This window comes from Nymphalis io, chromosome 4 (assembly GCF_905147045.1).
Source record: "Nymphalis io chromosome 4, ilAglIoxx1.1, whole genome shotgun sequence".
Lineage (NCBI taxonomy): Eukaryota > Metazoa > Arthropoda > Insecta > Lepidoptera > Nymphalidae > Nymphalis > Nymphalis io.
Window position 1 is genome coordinate 8,335,951 of NC_065891.1, and position 20,053 is coordinate 8,356,003.

Consider the following 20,053-nt stretch of genomic DNA (forward strand, 5'->3'; position numbering starts at 1 on the left):
TTCCAATCAAAGTGGTAGATCAATAGATTAGTGCGCACAATTTAGCTCTTCAGAATGTGTTTCATTCAATTCATCACATTCAAATAGGTTAGTTTTAGTAGTAATAGATTACGTCATTTACATTCTCTAAAAGGACAATAACGATACGGATGAAAATATTTTAAAACAACTTTCTGAGCGCCAAACGGAATATTTATTTCATACTGTGGTAACCTTAATGATTTTCTTTCGTATATTGAAGTTAAAAATAGCAATTTAAATTTAAAAAAAAAAACAACAAGATAATAACCTAATAAATCCAAGGTGTTGAAATAATTTATAATTAAAATGACAGCATCGGTAATTAAGCAGTACACTCGACATATTTTTAGGTTTATTTTTTTTTATTTTAATTTCTCGCTTTTTACCTATAATCAACTTATATTTTTATACTTTTGAAATTTAATTAATATATGAAGTCAAACGTATTACATTAATTGGGAAATAAAGTTATCTAGATAGGAAGGAATTACTTAACTTTATATTTACGCGAATAGGCGCTGTTTTGATTAAATAATTTGAATAATATTTGTATTTAAATAACTCGAGAATCATTTATATATTTAAATAAAATATTTTCACTTCCTTCCAAAAGATAATTTCATATACTCAAGCCTCATAATTCTAAATGTCTTTTCAAAAGACAGATATTTTAAAACAAATTCTTGCTGATAAAAATATTCCACACTAAAAATGAAATAATATAATAAATAAACCGAAGATTGCAGATTTAACCCGGGCAAGCGTTAGGAAACCTGCGAGTGTCGGATGAAAATCTGCCACATTGGAGCCGCATGGTAAAATAAGCTCCAAACATTCTTAAAAGTACAGGAATCTTAGATTTACAGGCATGTTATAAAAAAGTCTATAACTTTCTTTTATTTACTCAATTCCATAAATAAAATGATGAAATGAAGAAATGAAATAAAATGAAGATTAAAACAATGAAACTTAAACCCCAGTGCAACCTTAACTGAAGCTTGGGCAACAATTTTGAAATAACAATTAAGGCATCGTCATTTTTTTTTATATGCGCCAGGATGGCAAATGACTCTACTCCACCTGATGGTAAGTGGTAGTAGAGTCCAAACGCGACGACGGCCAGCACAGTCAGGAAGAATTTTCTGTACTAGTCGTCCCCGCCTTGCCGGCCCTTTTTTTTTTTATAGAATAGGAAGGCGGACGAGCATATGGGCCACCTGATGGTAAGTGATCACCAACGCTCTTAGACATTGGCATTGTAAGAAATGTCAACCATCGCTTACATATCCAATGCGCCACCAACCTTGGGAACTAAGATTTTATGTCCCTTGTGCCTGTAATTACACTGGCTCACTCACCCTTCAAACCGGAACACAACAATATCAAGTATTGCTGTTTTGCGGTAGAATATCTGATGAGTGGGTGGTACCTACCCAGACGAGTTTGCACAAAGCCCTACCACCAGAGTAGAATATCTGATGAGAGGGTGATACCTACCCAGACGAGCTTGCACAAAGCCCTACCACCAGATAGAATATCTGATGAGTGGGTGGTACCTACCCAGACGAGCTTGCACAAAGCCCTACCACCAGAAAAGCCCGCAAGATGCCTCTTCACGCCTCGTTTGAAGGAACCCGGGTTGTAAGAGGAGGGAAACACGTGAGCTGGTAAGGAACTCCATTTTTTGGTAGTGCGACAAAGAAAGGAGTTTTTAATAAATTATATAAAAATAAATCACTTGCAGATTTTAAAGAATAAATAAACTAAATATTTAAATGGTTAATATATCTCATGGTTATAGTTCCTCATATTTTTTTTACTTTGGCGTCGCTTATTACCGCACAATGGAAAACATAAAATATGGGTATATTTACGAGTACGAGTACTACCGTGGCAACAGTGCTGCAGAAACAGCTCGAAGGATTAATGATGTGTACGGCGCTGGTGTCGCAAAAGAAAGCACGGTACGTTTTTGGTTTCAACGTTTTCGTTCTGGAAATTTCTACCTTAGAACCAACCCCGTGGACGGCCGGAGACCAAAGTGGAAAATGAAGAATTAAACGCTATTGTGGAAGCGGATCCATCACAAATCACTGCAGAGATAGCTGCAGGCTTCAGGGTAAGTAAAAAAACTTAATCGATGGGTACCTCATGAATTGAGTGAATCGAACTTGCAAACACGGGTCGACTGCTGTGTTACTTTGCTCAACCGACACAATAATGAAGGGATTTTAAATCGAATCATTACTTGTGATAAAAAGAGGATACTGTACGATAATCGGAAGTGCTCGTCACAATGGCTGAACCCTGGAGACCCAGCCAAATCCTGTAAATGGTGTACTAGCGCTACAGCGCGGTGTCGTTCACTACAGCTTTCTAAAATCTGGCCAAACGATTACGATTGTCAGCAATTGTAAACCATGAAGGAAGAACTAGCTGCTAAACAACCGAGATTGGTCAATCGCTCTAGGCCACTGCTGCTTCGCGACAAGCAAGACCACACACTGCACAACCACAACAAACAACCACTAAGTTAGATGAGGTACAATTGGAATGTCAATTGCGACATCCACCGTACTCCACGGACCTTGCTCCAACAGATTACCATTTTTACCGGAATTTGGACAACTTTTTACAAAGAAAAAATTTCAACTCCGATGCGGCAGTCCAAACCGCCTTCAAGGAGTTTATTGATTCTCGCCCCCATGGTTTTTTAGTAAAGGGATCAATACCAACTACTTATGAAATGGCAAAAGTGCATAGATAACAACGGTGCATACTTTGATTAATTAAATATATTTTACAAAAAAAAATTGACTTTATATTCCTCCCGTACAAAGCGCCAATTTCATATGTAAAGATCTAATATATAATTATTATTTAATGCTAATTGGTTGTTAAGATTGGTAATATTCTAGCTACACTATCAAAATTGAGAAATACTCTTAAACTTTGATTAAGATTTAACATTTAATATGATTAGGATTAACATCTATTAAACCTACACACAGAATTTATCTTTTAAAAAGACATACAAAATATTGGTGCTTAGCACAGAATAACGGTATAATTTCTATACCAAGATTAGCAACGCATTGGCGGTGTTTGAATAGATTGACAAATCTTATTGTTAGGGAAAAATTATAATCAATTAATGTTTTAATAACAAAAAGGTACTTTTTATATGCAGTATTTTAGTGTACTTAAAAATATAAGGAACAAGTAAAAAATAAATATGAAAAGTTTGCATATAAGGCTTACCACTTACAATTTTTTTTTATCAAACAGACGGACGTGCAAATGGGCCACCTGATGGTATATGGTCTCCACTGCTCATAAACATTGGCATAAGGAATATTAACCAGTAAGAATTAAGAATTTGTGTACCTTTTTTTATAACTGGTAAAACGCGTTATGCGTTTCCCCCACGTGAAAAGTGGGAGCCGCCTACGTAGGAATCGCCGGTGTCCAAGACGCCTAGTGCATCCCAACAGTCAGAATACCAACTAACAAACCAGCAGTATCCTCTCCGTCTTACGAGGAGCGCCACGGGAAGAGTGGATGGCACCTACACAGACGGTGGCAAAGCCCTGCCGCCAATACAATCCAACCGTATCACTTTCGTGGAAAATTAGATCGTGAAAATTTTATACTGATTCTAAACTACAAAAATGTGATGACTTATGTGGTAGTACATGTAAAATTAAAAAGGGCTACTGTACAAATCATGACCGCGAGCAGCATTTCCCTGTAGAATCGCAATCCCACTCCTCTGGGAGAAAATGAACCAAACCCTCCTACTCCTTGTCTTATTGCCGCTACTGTCACCAGTAGCGGCAATAAGACAAGGATTAATTAATTATACAGACTATCAACCAAAAAATCTATCAAACTAAAAATAATTAGATAATTAATGAACATAAATCAATTTATATTTCAACGTTTCTATTACTTTTAAGGTTAATAATATCTATATATTTTTCACATAGACATCTTTGCTAAAAATTTAATAATTATTTGGAATTATCAAAATACATTTTTAATTGTTGATTTTATGTTATGTTATATAGTTTATGAAGAATATATAAATTGTAATTATTTTTTACTCAAATAATTGTAACAGAATGACTGACTGGTAAGTTTCTTGTCAGTTCTAGGTCCAATGGACATTCCGCACAGTTGTAATTTTATCTTAATTGACATTCGAGGCTTATTATAAATAAAATCACTTTAAAAAATCGTATATTTTATTTTGATTTAAGAAAGAAAGAAATATACATTTATTTATAGAATTTATAATTCTGTACATATATTCAAATTAACATATCAGTGATTATATAGAAATAAAAACAAAAAGCAAAAAATAACATAAACATAAGCTATATGCAATAAATAAAAAAACAGCAGTGCAATGTCTCTAAAAATGATTAACCTTTTAATTTAGTTATTTGAAATTACGGATTATATAAATTATACATTTGATAGATAAAATATATTTTTTTACAAACGAAAACGATTAGACAAATACTATACGCACGTTATCCTTCCGAATGTTATGGATTCATATATATATAAAAAGTTAATTTGAGTACATAACATCATTAAATTATGAGGTTATTTACTCCAGAAATATCTGTTTTATTACTTATAAAAAATTATACGACAAGATTTATTTTCAATTGAATGAAATATACTTACTCTACATAAAGCAATTTTAAATATTTTTCTGCTAATATTTACTACGACTTTTATCAGAGAAATTTCATGGCAAGACAAACGTGTTTACGTGCTATTCGAAACACGAAGTATTAGCTAACTTCTAAGCTTTTGATGCCACTAAAAATTCTGGAACAACAAATCTAAACTAACTTCTAATTGATCAGTGTGATATCCACAGATAAAATGTATTGAAAAAGACTTATAGGTTCTGTTTTTAATTTTGTTTTGTTTGTTTTTGTTGTGTTCAATCAACTGACATCATCTGCAGTCTTACGTGCAAACACTACCCTGTTAAAACTTTATAATTATAACATTCATTTTAACAAATTAAAAGTAAAGGTTCCATGGTAACCTTGTACACGTATTTATTAAAATAATTATTGTATCCATTTAACTGACATTGCCTTCTGACCTAAATATATAACAAGTTTATAACTTTGTACCTAGATGAAACTCGTGTAAGTCTTATATATTCTATGATGTGATCTAATTATTGCACTATCCGATCAACCTTTTAACATCGGCACATTGGGGATAAAAGGTTCTATTTGTAAACTCAACCACATCTGATGTTTTTTTTTTTTTTTAAATGTATACCAAACCTAAGGAAGTGCTCTATATGGAGAAGTATTAGTCCTTCTGGACGTGTCACATAGAGAATATATGACTCTATCACAGAGTGCGTGGTTACCGGGGTGTAGCGGTCAGCTATGTTACAACTTTGTGGAGCCAATAGAGAAGAAAATATGGGCTGCTAAATTTTATAGCATTCCACTACACCTCAGAAAGCACATAAGGCTTATTCCTCCACCATGAATAGGAGAGGAGTCTAGTGCTGGGTACATTTAGTGGCTTCAATGAAGTTTATAAATCTACGAGTATATGTAATAAGCATATTGGAAATCTCCAATTGGTGTAGTTACATTTTTTTTTGCTATTTGTTGTAAAATTTCTATTGTCAAACTTATATAATGTATGTAATGTTTCTAGTAGATAAGCACGAAAACTATTTAAGCATATCATTGCTACTTACTACTTTTGTGAAGACCTTAAAATAAACTTCTAATGAGTTAGAAGTTAATAACTTACGTAATAGGTACATGGTAATTATTGGACTAATTACATCAAATCATTCATTCAATATGCAAAGGTTCCCATTTATGATAATATTTATTCAATTATTATATATAGAATACATATATTAATTTTTCGAAGTAAAGCAAGACTTTTCATTTATATTTTTTCAACATGATAACTTGTAATTCCCGAGTTAACCGCTGACGAGATGTTATATTAATATTATGCTGTAAATTTTACATTAAAACAAACGAAATGATTTTAAATCATTCATATATAAAAATGAATGTATTAATAAATTTTGTTAAAATTATATCAAAAATTTTAATGGACGATCTCGAAAATATGTTCAGAAACGTAAATATTTTATCTATTTATAAATATGTGAAAACTACAATTAATTTATATAAGCAGTGAAAATTGTTAAATATAGTATATAATTCCTAGTGCTAGCTTAGAATTTAATAGTAATTTAAATATCAGAAAGAGGTTTATTTTTAAGTATGTTTTTACTTTATACAAAAACTATTCAATGATTATTTTCGGAAGGACAAAATCTACATCAAAATATTTTTATTCAAATAGACTTTTACAAGTACTTATGAATCATCAAGTGCTACCACCGGCTTTTAATGTGGATTCTACCAAGAATAACGGGCAAGAAACTCAATAGTTACTCCTTTTTATTTTTTGTTTAAATACAAATTTGTATAAATTACATAGTATGTGTTACATATATAATTTGATTATTTGTTGCACTTTTTTTTTAATATGATGTCAAAGAGACAATGTTTTAAAGATGCCAAAACATAACTGCTAATTCGTAGTAGTATTAAATCTCCAAAATATATATTGAAAAATCCACGACAACATATTATATGTAAATTTCCTATAAATAAAGTCACAATAAACATACTTTTGTTTTATAAAAAAACGGGAAAAGAAACTCCAATTTGTGTTTAATTTATTTGTCACACTGTATTGTTCTTTATCAAAATAAACAACATTAATTTTAAGCTTTTTCTGTAAATAAAAAAATCCCGTTTTGGTACTAATACTTTCGCATAAATTACAAGATATATTCTGAATAAACGCATAAACAGACATGACGAAAAAAAGACATGGGGCGTTCGGTTATATGTAGGTACTTATTAGCACTTAGTACGGGCAGAATTTCTTGTCTGTACGTAGCAGTAATATTGAATACGGATTGTCAGAGTATATTTTCAACAAAAGCTTAAATTCATAATAATCTTCCCCAATTACGAAAAACAATAATGACTGTCAATATTTTTTTAGGAATTTTGATTAAATCGTTTTTTTTACATTTATTGAGTTTGTTTTTGTTAAATTATCGTGTTTATTACTTTTATACTAAATGTTTTTACAGTGTCTGTTTAATATATAAGTTGATATATAACTCTTTGGTAATTTGCATCTAAAGTAAAAACATTCAGAGCCAAATTCAATATCCTGTCGTATATAGCAAAATATCAACTAAAATCTATTTGTTGATTGTGTATTTATATGTACATAATCAAATTTTGACTCATGTCATAGATTTTTTATATCTGTTTCAGATGGTTTAATTAATTTATTTAAGGCAGAATAGCTTTCAATTTATACATAATGTATATAAATTTAATACGACAAACATAGTAACTTTAGTTTACAATATGCCTTACACACACTAAAATTTTGTAAATAAATATTGAAAAAATATATTTATTTGACATATAATTTTAGAAAATTAAAATAAAGTGATCGAAAGAATGTATACTTAAACGAGTTATAGACGGGCGTAGAAACACCTTGCGTCGTATTGACTGTTTTATGATATTTCTATATTTTACTACAATTATATAAATAGTATTTCTTTATTTTATATAAATAAGAAATACAAAAAATTGTACATGATTTTCCTTTTATAGAAATGCACTACTGGGTAGACTTACATTAAAAATATCTTATTGTTTATAGTTTAGTTTATTTTAGAATCAAAATAAACGTGATAGGGGTGCTTTTAGCGGGTCTCATTTTTGTAATAATGGTGAGTGATCGAGAGCCCGACTCCAACCAATGCAAAAATATTAATTATGAAGCATTTATTATTATTATTATTCCTTTGTCCGGAAATATCTGATATAATATATCCACTTCTAATGTCAATCTATTTCAACGTTAAATATTTTATATACATATCGAATGGGAATGAATATATTGCTGGCTTGTTGTGTACCTATGAGCTTATTCATGGTATTTAATTATATAATATAAAATAATTATATAGTATAATTATAAAATAATTATATAGTATAATTATTTTATATTATATAGTATAAAAAAACTATAGATAAAAAGTGCATATAATAAATTGTTAAACCTGAGCCTATTTGTGAGGCAATTATAGACTGGTACTTAACTACATTAACTATACCACCACCTAACATATTCAAGTACAATAAAAAAAAGTTCAATCGGGGTTAAAGCATTTTATCAAAATACTCAGAGATGGATAAACTTCTTTTATACTTATATTTTAACGTGTCTTATCCAAGATATTATATATTCTAAAAGGAAATCGTTATTGTTTTCATCCTAATTATAATTTATTCTTATTTCCACAAAAGTTTAATTACTTCTTCCTTTTATAATTTAATACGGTTATAAAAAAATGATCTTATATTAATAAAAGAGTTACACATTACTTATTCTGATTTACAACATTCCTTAAGCGGTAAAACTAAATGGTTCAAAACGCGTGAATCTCAGAAGGAGCGTTCAAATCCTAAACTTACATGTACGTAATATTCTCCTGATTTGTGATATATGCTTTAAACTCTCTCCTTAACTGCACAACACATGTATTTGAGCTCGTGTAAAATTTCGACTAAGAATTTATTAAAAATCTCCTTTTTTAAAATGATTTAAATTTATTTAGAAAATATATTAAAGTTGAAATAAATTTGTAAAACAAATAAATAAATCTAAGGCAAGTACGCATTTTAATTTGATTAAATCTAAATAATAAAATAAACTGTTATAACTATAATAAAAAAAAAACAACTTCAATCGGACATAATCATATACATTATAAGAAATTACAAACAGCTTCAGGTAAAAAAACTAGTGAAATATTCTAATATTTTAATCAATAACATCGTTTATTCACATTGTAAATAATATTTTAATAATATATTAAAGTTACAAATATTATCGTAATCTATTTTAGAAGGTAAATATAAAAGTAACATCCAAATTGTATTCTTAATAGGATTAGGCATAACTTGCATATCCGATACACTATCAACGAAATTTTAGGAAGTATAAAGATGTGACTATTAATAATAACATAATGCGGAGCGTTCAATTGTATTCTTGAATAAATATCTCAAGATGACTAGGTGTAATCTTGAGATGCCAGACATTTACATTGGTTCTCTCACCCTTCACAATAAATAGTGAATACCTGCAGTTATGTAAAGGATCCGCCTGTAAAACTAAAATCAAATTAACTAATTCCTGTACAATATACCTATTTATTTAAAATTTGAGTAGATCCAGTAATAATTTTTATTTTCCTCAAATAATATTCTATACAATAACTTCTTAAAAAAATCTTGGTCTATACCATTATAGCTAAAATTAGTTTAAACATAATTTATATATCTGATAAAGTTAGAACAAGAACTTTTTTGATAAGCAAGAACTATTTATTGTAATATAAAAGTGATTTCAATAAAAATATTGGTCATAAAATAATAATGTTTGACTTAGTTAAGTAACATATTTTTAACTAAGTGACTTATGGATTGAAACTAAAATACAAAAAAAAATTAATCTAGATTTATGTAATTGTTATTTAATTTTAAATACATTAAGGGACGTTTAATTTTAACTTATACAAAGTACATGATTTTGATGTGTCACTCAATGATGATTAAAACCTTGTCATACTGTAGTATGTCGAGCAGTCCACAATAAATTTACTGGTGGTAGGGCTTTGTGCAAGCTCGTCTGGGTAGGTACCACCCACTCTTCAGATATTCTACCGCAAAACAGCAATACTCGATATTGTTGTGTTCCGGTTTGAAGGGTGAATGAGCCAGTGTAATTACAGGCACAAGGGACATAAAATCTTAGTTCCCAAGGTTGGTGGCGCATTGGCTATAAGCGATGGTTGACATTTCTTACAATGCCAATGTCTAAGGGCGTTTGGTGACCACTTACCATCAGGTGGCCCATATGCTCGTCCACCTTCCTATTCTATAAAAAAAAAAAAAATAACGTTTTTAACACCGGAACATTAAATAATAATGACATTTTGCAATGAAATAATATAAAATATACCGAAACATAACTAATAGTTAAAAGCGTTAAAACTTCGTCCTTTTTGTTTTTTATACTAAATTGCTAGACAGTAAAAACAGTTTTTTTTGTATTTAATGGAAACAAACAATACAAAATAAATTTTATAAATATCAAATATTGACAAAATTTTCCAATGACTGACAAACACATATTTTACTCATTAAAATACTTCGTTAATAATTGAACAAAATGAACGATAAGTTAAAAATCGATTGGCATAGTAATAATGCTTTACCTTTAACTTTTTTTATATTTATAAAAACTATAATAAGACTTCTGATTAATTCTGCAAACATAATTTCGTATTCAGTATCATAAATTAGTATTTGCAATTAAAATAGTTCATGGTTTTGTTTTCATGATCAAATATTTAGTTGTTTTACATAAATAAAGACTGACATATTTATTTATCCATCATTTTTCATTTATAACTTTAAAGTAGCTAACAAATAGTACAATGCCTCAGTCAATATTAATAATTTTGGATAACTATGTTTGCCAAAATCTCTATTTAACGACGTTTAAATTATCATTAATAAAATCGTGATAACTCATAATATTTACGTCATTATAAACGCATGTTGTACCATAGCCACATTTCACATTATTCAATTATAATAATTACGTCTTTATTGAATAATTGTGGAACACAATGGTAGAATATAAAAACTTAATAACACGTACACTAGGATGTGAAATGAAAAAATATTATTTACTTACCTTTAATTTTATTCGGTAGCTTTTTTAATATGTAATATTTATGCTAAGACATTTGCACTTATCTATGATTTATTTTACTATTGTTTTATAAGTTATTTTATGGAAAAGGTATGTATACCATATCATATCTCATATATATCTTATATCACTTTTCAAAAATATTTTATTGACGTTACATATTAACCAAACTAATTTTTTTACGACTTTGCAAATATAATCATACAATTACAATATTCATAATGTATATATATATAAGCCCGCGTACCAATCGTAAAGGCAAACATTTTACTTATAAAATAAGCATTTATATTGTATTACAATTTTATTGCATTATAATATGTACAGACATATATACATACACATCTAGATTTGTTGACAATATTGTTAGTTAAATGAATTATTGAAGAAAATTTAAAACCATAGATTATCACAAGCTTATCTTTGGATTTCAACAGATACCGAAGCCTTTAATATATCTTATACGCAAGTGCAGACCGGTTAATCTAAGACTTAATGCAGCTCTTACTGTTTTCTATACTCGTTTACAGATACAGATAATAAATTTATGTCTGATTTGAATTCGCTACCATTTCAGTACAACGTAAACTTATCTAAACACGTCACTAAACAGTCATTTGTTATGTACTATTTACAAGTTATTTAGATGCTATATAGATTTGATATTAAAACTACTAGTTTCGTAAATGGCATGTCATTACTATTTACTTGAACAAATGAGCTAATATTTAATTTTGTTAATATCACAACCTCACCAATAATATTACAATATTCCGTCTTAAATGACGTTCAAAATAAAATTAAGATACCTTCTAACAACTTTATTTTATACCTACATGATAGTAAATAAAATTTCAAACATTATTTAACAGTGTCTTGTGAACTAAAAACTACACTAATCAAGCGCAATATTGGCAAGTTAAATTTACATTTATAACAATTACAAAAGGTGAGCCAGCAACTAAACAACGAAATCCGGAAAATAGGCGCATCTTGAGCCCAAAAAAGTGAACACAGAAAGGTTACGGTAGAGAGATCTTGAGGAATTTACGGTATTTCAAAGGTATTCATGATTTTATCTTATAATTTGAATTTATATATATTTTATAATAGAAATATTAACCTTTATATATACTTAAGTACTATAATTACTTAAGTCCTATGTTTTTTTATAATTTATGATATTATTTTAATAATCAAAAACCCGAATAAGATTATTGTTATCATTAATCATAACATTTCGTTAGGCTGCTAACTGTACCATGATATAGTATTGATCAACCTTCACCGGAAACGCAGTAGCATTTATCTATCAACCGATCTACCGATTAATTAGTTCGATCGGCAATACAATGCAGGCAATGTCCTTTGGTCCAACGCATTTCGCTCACTCATCGCAGCTGCATTCGTGACAAAATAAATGACACCCATCAAGTACAGCTTGTGAAAACTTTAAAACCACGTCAAGCCTTAAGAAGTATGAGCTTCGAAGAGATCTGATGTTTATGATTGACAACGAATCCTTAACTACGCGATCATGGTTTTAACCAATATAGCTCGGTAGGTAGAACATACCTACATCTTAACCGACGATCGCAACTTCAAAACTACGCATGAATTAATTTGTTATAATGTAACTTTTTTAAATATAAAATAGGTAGGTGGACGAGCATGGAGTGTAAACTGATGGTAAGTGGACACCAATGCCCATAAACATCGGCATTGTAAGAAATGTTAACCATCGCTTTCATCGTCAATGCACCACCAACCCTGTTACAATGATGAGATACATTGTGTGTTCATGGCAGTAAAGGATATCTCTTAAGAAAATTGTGCCACATGTGTGCTATTACCAAGCATTAGACCAACGTGGTAGAAAAAGAATCAAACCAAGGAGACGGCTTTATGCTGAGAGGAAAGGATGAAAGGATGAAGGATTTTCCCAGCAGATAAACTTATTTAGACAGCTACATATGGACCTTTACTTGCTCTCTGATACAGTTTTAAGTTATCCTCTATGAATTAATTATTTTTTCGTGGTTTTTGTCATTAATATCTGTGTTTTAAACATTCTTAATTTTCATATAAAAAAAACTTTAAAAGTGTATTTTCATAAAATTTATAGTTTCTTTTAAGATAAAACTAAAGCAATATAAATATTGATGTACTTATAAATAAATTTCTGTTTATAATTCATCTCGAGCTTTTCGGTGAAGGAAAACATCGTGAGGAAACCTGCATATGTTTAATTTCATCGAAATTCTGCCACATGTGTATTCCACCAACCCGAATTGGAGCAGCGTGGTGGAATAAGCTCCAAACCTTCTCTTCAAGAGGAGGCCTTAGCCCAGCAGTGGGACATTTACAGGCTGTTACATATAAATAAATAAAAATTGAATCGTCGATCCCACAGTAACTTAAGACCAGGATATTTAATCAGTGCTTTCTGCCGGTAATGACTTACGGCTCCGAAACGTGGACACTCACCGTAGGACTGGTTCACAAGTTTAAGGTCGTCGAGCTATGGAACGTGCGATGCTCGGGATTTCTCTGGCAGATAGAATCCGAAATGAGGACATTCACCACAGACCTAAAGTCACTGACATCGCGTGTAGAATTAGCACGCTGAAGTGGAAGTGGGCTGGTCTTGTCTCCAGGTGCATTGATGGCCGATTGAGCCGATACTTATTAGAATGAAGTCCACGCTTAGGCAAACGTAATGTAGGATGCCCTGCGGCAAGGTGGACCGACGACTTGAAAAAGGTGGCAGATACGAGATGAGTGCGGGCTGCCCAAGATCCGAGAAGATGGGATGGTTGGCGATCTATGGGGGAGGCTTTCGATATAAATAAATAGAATACATTGTTACAATTTTATTAAATATAATTTTTAAATATCAAATATTCCATCAACGCGATAATTTGCGCGTATTTTCATGTTACATAAATTTATTTTGTGAGTATTTGTTTTAAATCCTATTCAATCATCGTTGCACTTTACGAAGTAACGAAGGCAACAACCAAACAACATGATCATGAATACTGTATATTTATGTACATGTACATACGTATATATATATACATATATATATATATATATATATATATATATATATATATATATGTATATTAGCGTTGGATTTTTAACTTAGTAGCTGAATGGTACTTTTTTTCGATATGTGTCCCGTATGTAATGTTGCAAACATTACAACATATTTTTTTATTGTTATTTATTTGTTGTATTCAATGTTTGTCTTGTTTTCAATTCCTTTTTCTTGTTTTATTACTTGTAAAATAGTGATAGTGATCGTTTTATTCGTCTCCTTTTATGATAATGAATATTTGTTTTTTATTTCAATTATGTAGTTATAATTTAGTCTACAGTTAATGTTGCAAAACCTGTTTATATCTACTCAATAATATTGTTTTTATTTTTATAAACAGTAAACATGTTAGATTATAATATTTTAAGGAATATATTGAAGTATTTTCGTTAAAAGAAAAAGATAAGTAAGTTTACCAAAAGTCTTAGTTTTTATAATATATTAATACTTGTTCAAAATGATTGAACAATTATATTTTAATAAATTTAAAATAAATGACACTTTTTAAAATTACAATAATGTATTAATATAAGGAGGTATAAAATATAATCAAATCTATTACCGTCGGGTTGAAAGGATAGTTATATTATATATTATATAGTAAAATGATTACTTGATTACTTACTCAGTAAATATAAAGTAATTTTAACTATATGCAATTGTCATTGGACTTGAAGGACCTTCATATTTAAAAGTAAATTATTGGCCTAATAATTCACAACATTTTTTATTCAACTGTTACTCATAATATAAAAAAATATGTAATTTAAAAATATCAACTTGTAATAATTATATAAGAATGTAATTATAGAGTTACTAAGTAATCGATTATGGTAGTAATTAATGAATATTTAAGTGTATTCTCTTCGTCTTAATATTTAATATATAAATTAAAAACAAACATTTACACACCTGCCAATTATAATTGTTCGACATTCGCTCATCATATCTGTTATAGCATGTGGTTGAACTCAATTACATGTTTTTATCTATTTCATTATTCTACAGCTTATAATTATTTCTTAGAATTTTTAGCAATGAAAACTATTTGGGATCTTATATAATTTATAACATACATAATTATACGCCTAATTGATTTTGTCACATCCTATTATTTATCTTAGATACTTTTATTAAAAAGCAATGAAAATTGTTTAGGATTTAACAGAACAAAGCCTTACAACTGAACTTTAAATTAATAATTTAAGAAGCATACTTGTATTCTTCCATCCCTAATATCATTTATTTTCTATCATTATCTATTTTTTTATGTTTATACGTACTTAAATTTTATACATTATTATATTTATTTTATTAATTGAATGTAAATATTATTTTTTAATCTTTATTATATGAATATTATTTTGCATCTACATAATAATCATGTAAATTATAATCAATGTGAACTTACCGTTCGGTGATATGTTAAGCTGTTGCGTGATGGATGCAGGCGCTGGTGGCGCCGGCTCCATCTTCCAGGATGCGCAGCACGAGGCAGGTGAGAAATCTGGTGTAGGGCCGTTGCCCGCCGATATCAACATGGTCGAGCCACCGCGGACGAGTTCATACGCACCAACCAACACAACCGTTCACGAACCGATCAGTTCTATTAGCCTAACCAAGTTATGGAACCTACACGGACGGTACTCGGCCAGCACGCGCTCGCTTGAAGCTCAGCCAGAACACTGAAGAGCGCGCTTGCCGTACCGGCGCGCCCACTCGCGCGCCTACTCCCATTAGCACGCCTCGGAAAAAATCACCGCCGCCAAACAATAACAAAAAACTGCCTTCACTGAGTCGAACCTCCATACACCTCTCACTCTAACGTTCTTAATTCGATTTCCGAACGCGTCAATAGCAAAACTACAGCAACGCTCGATTCATTTGCTGCCTTCCGTCCCGTTCTTTGAGTTTATCTAACCTTATAAAAGACTATGACGCTTGAAAGAACTGTTATAAAGGCTATAATTGTTAAAAAAAATATGTAAGTTAGGTTCTTTTTAGTCCATGCTTGAATAAAACTACTCCTACTCACACTTATGCGATTTAGCTTAAGCTTGAACCGTATGAAAGGGACAGGTGCTCTACCGCTCGGTAGTAGAATTACAGTAGTGAGCACAGGTGATCTTTCACCATTTCTTTATAGCGAAGGTGTTAATGTATATCTCTCTCGCTCTATCGGACGATGGTTTGTTGTCGGTAAGAGAGATAGCGATATAATAATGATGACTTCTTAATTAAACGTAGGTCTAGTTAATCATGCTTAGCATTCTAATAATTGATATAACGAGTGCGCTCCGTTCTAATTAAATGGAAGAGTAGAGTCGTCATTTCAAACTTTATTACGTACTCCGCGCATTTCATTTTCAATATGTACATATAAGTTATTCATAATTTGTTTGGGAACGAGCCAATGGTGAAACAATAAAAAAATGTTACTTGAGATTGTATATTTTTATTTTTTCTTTATATACGCGGTTTAAGAATGAAAAAAATAGGCGTCATGTGGCAATTTCTGAACTGTATTATAATATAAATTAGAGTAATTAAAACATCTTTTGTTAATAAAACAAGTGCAATTACATTGAAAGGAATAAAATATTTGTATACAATCGTTCATATTATAGAGCTTGTATCAGTGCAAAAGTTTTGCGTAAAATTACAGGGACAAGGATTGCCGGAAGGCCGAAATGCAACGGCTGGTAGGTACCGCCTTATAGCTTTTAAACCGTTCTTTTGATTGTAAATACACTTTCTTTGTGCTAGCTCTTTAATTTGAAGCAATCTCGATCGACTGCGGTTTCCGCTTTGATACAATAGCTCACTATCATTTATTTTTAAATAAACATTATAAATGCATAGGTTTTCTTTTACATGTACAGACAAATACATTATATGTGATGGCTTGCTTTTAATATTGCCAAGAAACCGTTAACTTTACTTGAGTTAAATATATGTATATTGGTATAGGTTATACGTAAGATATTAATTACATTGTTGTTCAACTTTATTTAATTAATTTTAACATTTTTAAAATTAAACATTCAGCTTAAAGCTGATAAAAATAAACATCACAAAAATGTTATGATTTAACCATTTTTAATTATTAAAAATAAATATAAAAGAAATCCAATATAAGTAAAGCAACATTGAAAACCAAGTGTTTATGAAGTAATATTCGAATAAAGCACTTACCGGTATCAATCCATTGACAATGACACCCCGCCATTATTTCAGGCCTCATTAGATACTAATGATAGCTTGTCTGTATTCTACTGAATAGCAAATATAAGCACTCTGATTTTCTTTCAATTGAATATGGTTTGACGAAAATAAATGCAATAGAAAAGGAAATGCACGAAAATTAATATAAGCACGAATATTTTTTTTTTTATAAAATAGGAAGACGGACGAGCATATGGGCCACCTGATGGTAAGTGGTCACCAAACGCCCTTAGACATTGGCATTGTAAGAAATGTCAACCATCGCTTACATAGCCAATGCGCCACCAACCTTGGGAACTAAGATTTTATGTCCCTTGTGCCTGTAATTACACTGGCTCACTCACCCTTCAAACCGGAACACAACAATAATAAGTACTGCTGTTTTGCGGTAGAATATCTATATTATTAGAATATCTATCTTGCGGTAGAATATGACATATAATAAAATAATATAATTTAATATATAATCGTTTCAAAATGTGGCATTATGGTAGTTATTTAGAAAAAGTGATGAATTAAATAAAATATAGTTAAATAATTACAGTGTAAGATTTTAAACTTGATACTAAAATAATTAAAAAATAGAATAGAATCAAGGCGCGAAAAATTCAGGTTAACTGAATAATGTTACCTGTTTTACCAAGATACTTTAAACCCGCATTGGAGCAGCGTGGTGGAATAAGCTCCAAAACTTCTGCTCAAAAAGAGGAGAGGAGGCCTTTAGCCCAGCAGTTGGACATTCACAGGCTGTTACAGTACGGTTACGGCTTAAAAAAAAATCTTCATTAAAAAAACATACTGTTCTCTACATAAGTAAGTAGTACCTATTTCTGAAAGATCATATTTTTTTATAGCACCGGAACGATATAATTTTTTTTAATTTCTAATTTTCGAATATATATTACTTAATAACAATACATCATTAATCATAAAAGAAGTAATTTTCTTGAAGATAACTGGTAAGTATATATTATCCACCCATTGGAGATTTATTAATTATTTATTTTAAATAGTTTTACAGTTTGCAGACTATAATCCAAATTAAATAAATAAATATGTTGGGACCGAAGAAACTTTATTAACAAGTTGGCCTACAAAAAACATACATTAAGATACACTATACATAATTTGTAAGCTTTATATTTAGAAGTATTTCATTAATAAATATATAAATTATTAAATATTCCGGATTCACTAACGTTATTTAACGAGGAATGCGAATAAGTCGGTGACGGGAGCCGTAGTTTTCCCTAAACATTTTGAGCGATCCTTGATAAACAAATATAATGAAACCGGTACCTCCATTCTCTTATATAGCTATACCTACTCAGTCTTACAAATGAAAAATATTTCTTTTTATAACTGCTCATTTCGTATTAAAATTAATATAATAATTCTATTAAATAACAAATATAAAGCAGTATAGTTGAAGACAATATAAAAATCACTTACAAGCCTTACGTCTCTACGTATGTTTATTCATTACCTATACAAGCATATGTTTTTATCATTCCTCTGGGCTTGCATGCAACAAACATATTTTAATCTGCATACAAACAATTGTAAATAAAATTTTGTATACACCTTTGAAGGCGAATTGCATTTATATTGTACAATAACTATAGTTTCATTATGTTGTCGATGGTGTATCTTTTTTTTTAATTAATGAAACATATTCCAGTGTCAGAATAATAATTTTGGTATTGCCATCAGGGTAACTTATTTTTCTACTAGGTATATACAATATATACTTGCTTTCTTAACCTATTTATCATATAACAAAAAACTACCTAAGCTACATTTCTTTTAATTAAGAACTTGAATGAAAAACATTTTAACATTAACAAAAAATATTTATTGAATCGTATCGAATCTAAAAGTACACGAACCGACGCCATTTTCCTGAACCCGAATCCAATTAAGGTTCTTTATCGTGTCACGAATAAAACAATTTCCACTATTATTATTTAATGATAGCATTGGGTTCTTATTGGTGTAGTTTTGTTTGTTTTGCTCGAGTCTCCCGGCTTCTTGGGACAGACGCCGACACCGCAGGATTTAGTGTCGAGATAGCGCGTGGGTGTCACCTAATGAATATATTTATTTGTGATGCCGTTCGGCACTTTTATCTGACAACGGCAGAAGACAGGCCGTATCTAGAGTCCTACGGTTTAGGTGCCCTATTGCTTGGGATTGTTATTTTACGTATTAAAAGCGGTAAACTAGACTGCATTGATTTATTTCAGGATAATAGCCATGAGGTTATTTTAAAGCATCATTAATATTAAACACTTAAAGTGGTAGCTGTAACACAGGTTTCCAACACCACTGAACTGTCAATAGAAAATAACACCAGCTACTTAGGTATTTTACATAAATTCTAATTACAAAATATATACATACACCTAAGAGACATTAAAATATATGAATCTATTACAATTAATATTGTTATTAATGATTCATTCGCTCATTCTTAAATTTTATTGTTGTTTATGTTCGCATTTTATTAGCAATTATAAATAACATTTAATGAAGTCATTTCTGACCGCTATCTAATTAATTCATTTGCGTTTAGCTTTCATTAACTTCTTCGATTATATCTTTAATTGCATAGTTTCATTCAAATGTGTTAGCAAATTAATTCAACGCGTGATTTAAATATTAGTCAGTGGTTTTGAAATATACATATGCAATATAACTCATATATTAATTCATTAAATTAAAATTATAATAAATTTATTTTTTTCTGATAACAAATATATCTAATAGGTAGGTAGGTAATGTAGACAGTTCTATGAT

General features: G+C 30.1%; 2 protein-coding genes across 2 annotated transcripts in view; both read right to left on the bottom strand.

Annotated features, from left to right (window-relative positions):
- The window catches only part of LOC126768190 (paired box protein Pax-6-like), a 43,588-nt gene extending 27,912 nt beyond the window's left edge, over positions 1-15,676 (bottom strand). The window contains exon 1 of the mRNA XM_050486145.1: positions 15,441-15,676. Coding sequence (XP_050342102.1) covers positions 15,441-15,570 — 130 coding nt within the window. The 5' untranslated portion in view covers positions 15,571-15,676. The remainder of the gene's footprint in view (positions 1-15,440) is intronic.
- Positions 1-20,053, bottom strand: part of LOC126768180 (uncharacterized) — a 276,661-nt gene that overhangs the window by 71,457 nt on the left and 185,151 nt on the right. The window lies entirely within an intron of this gene.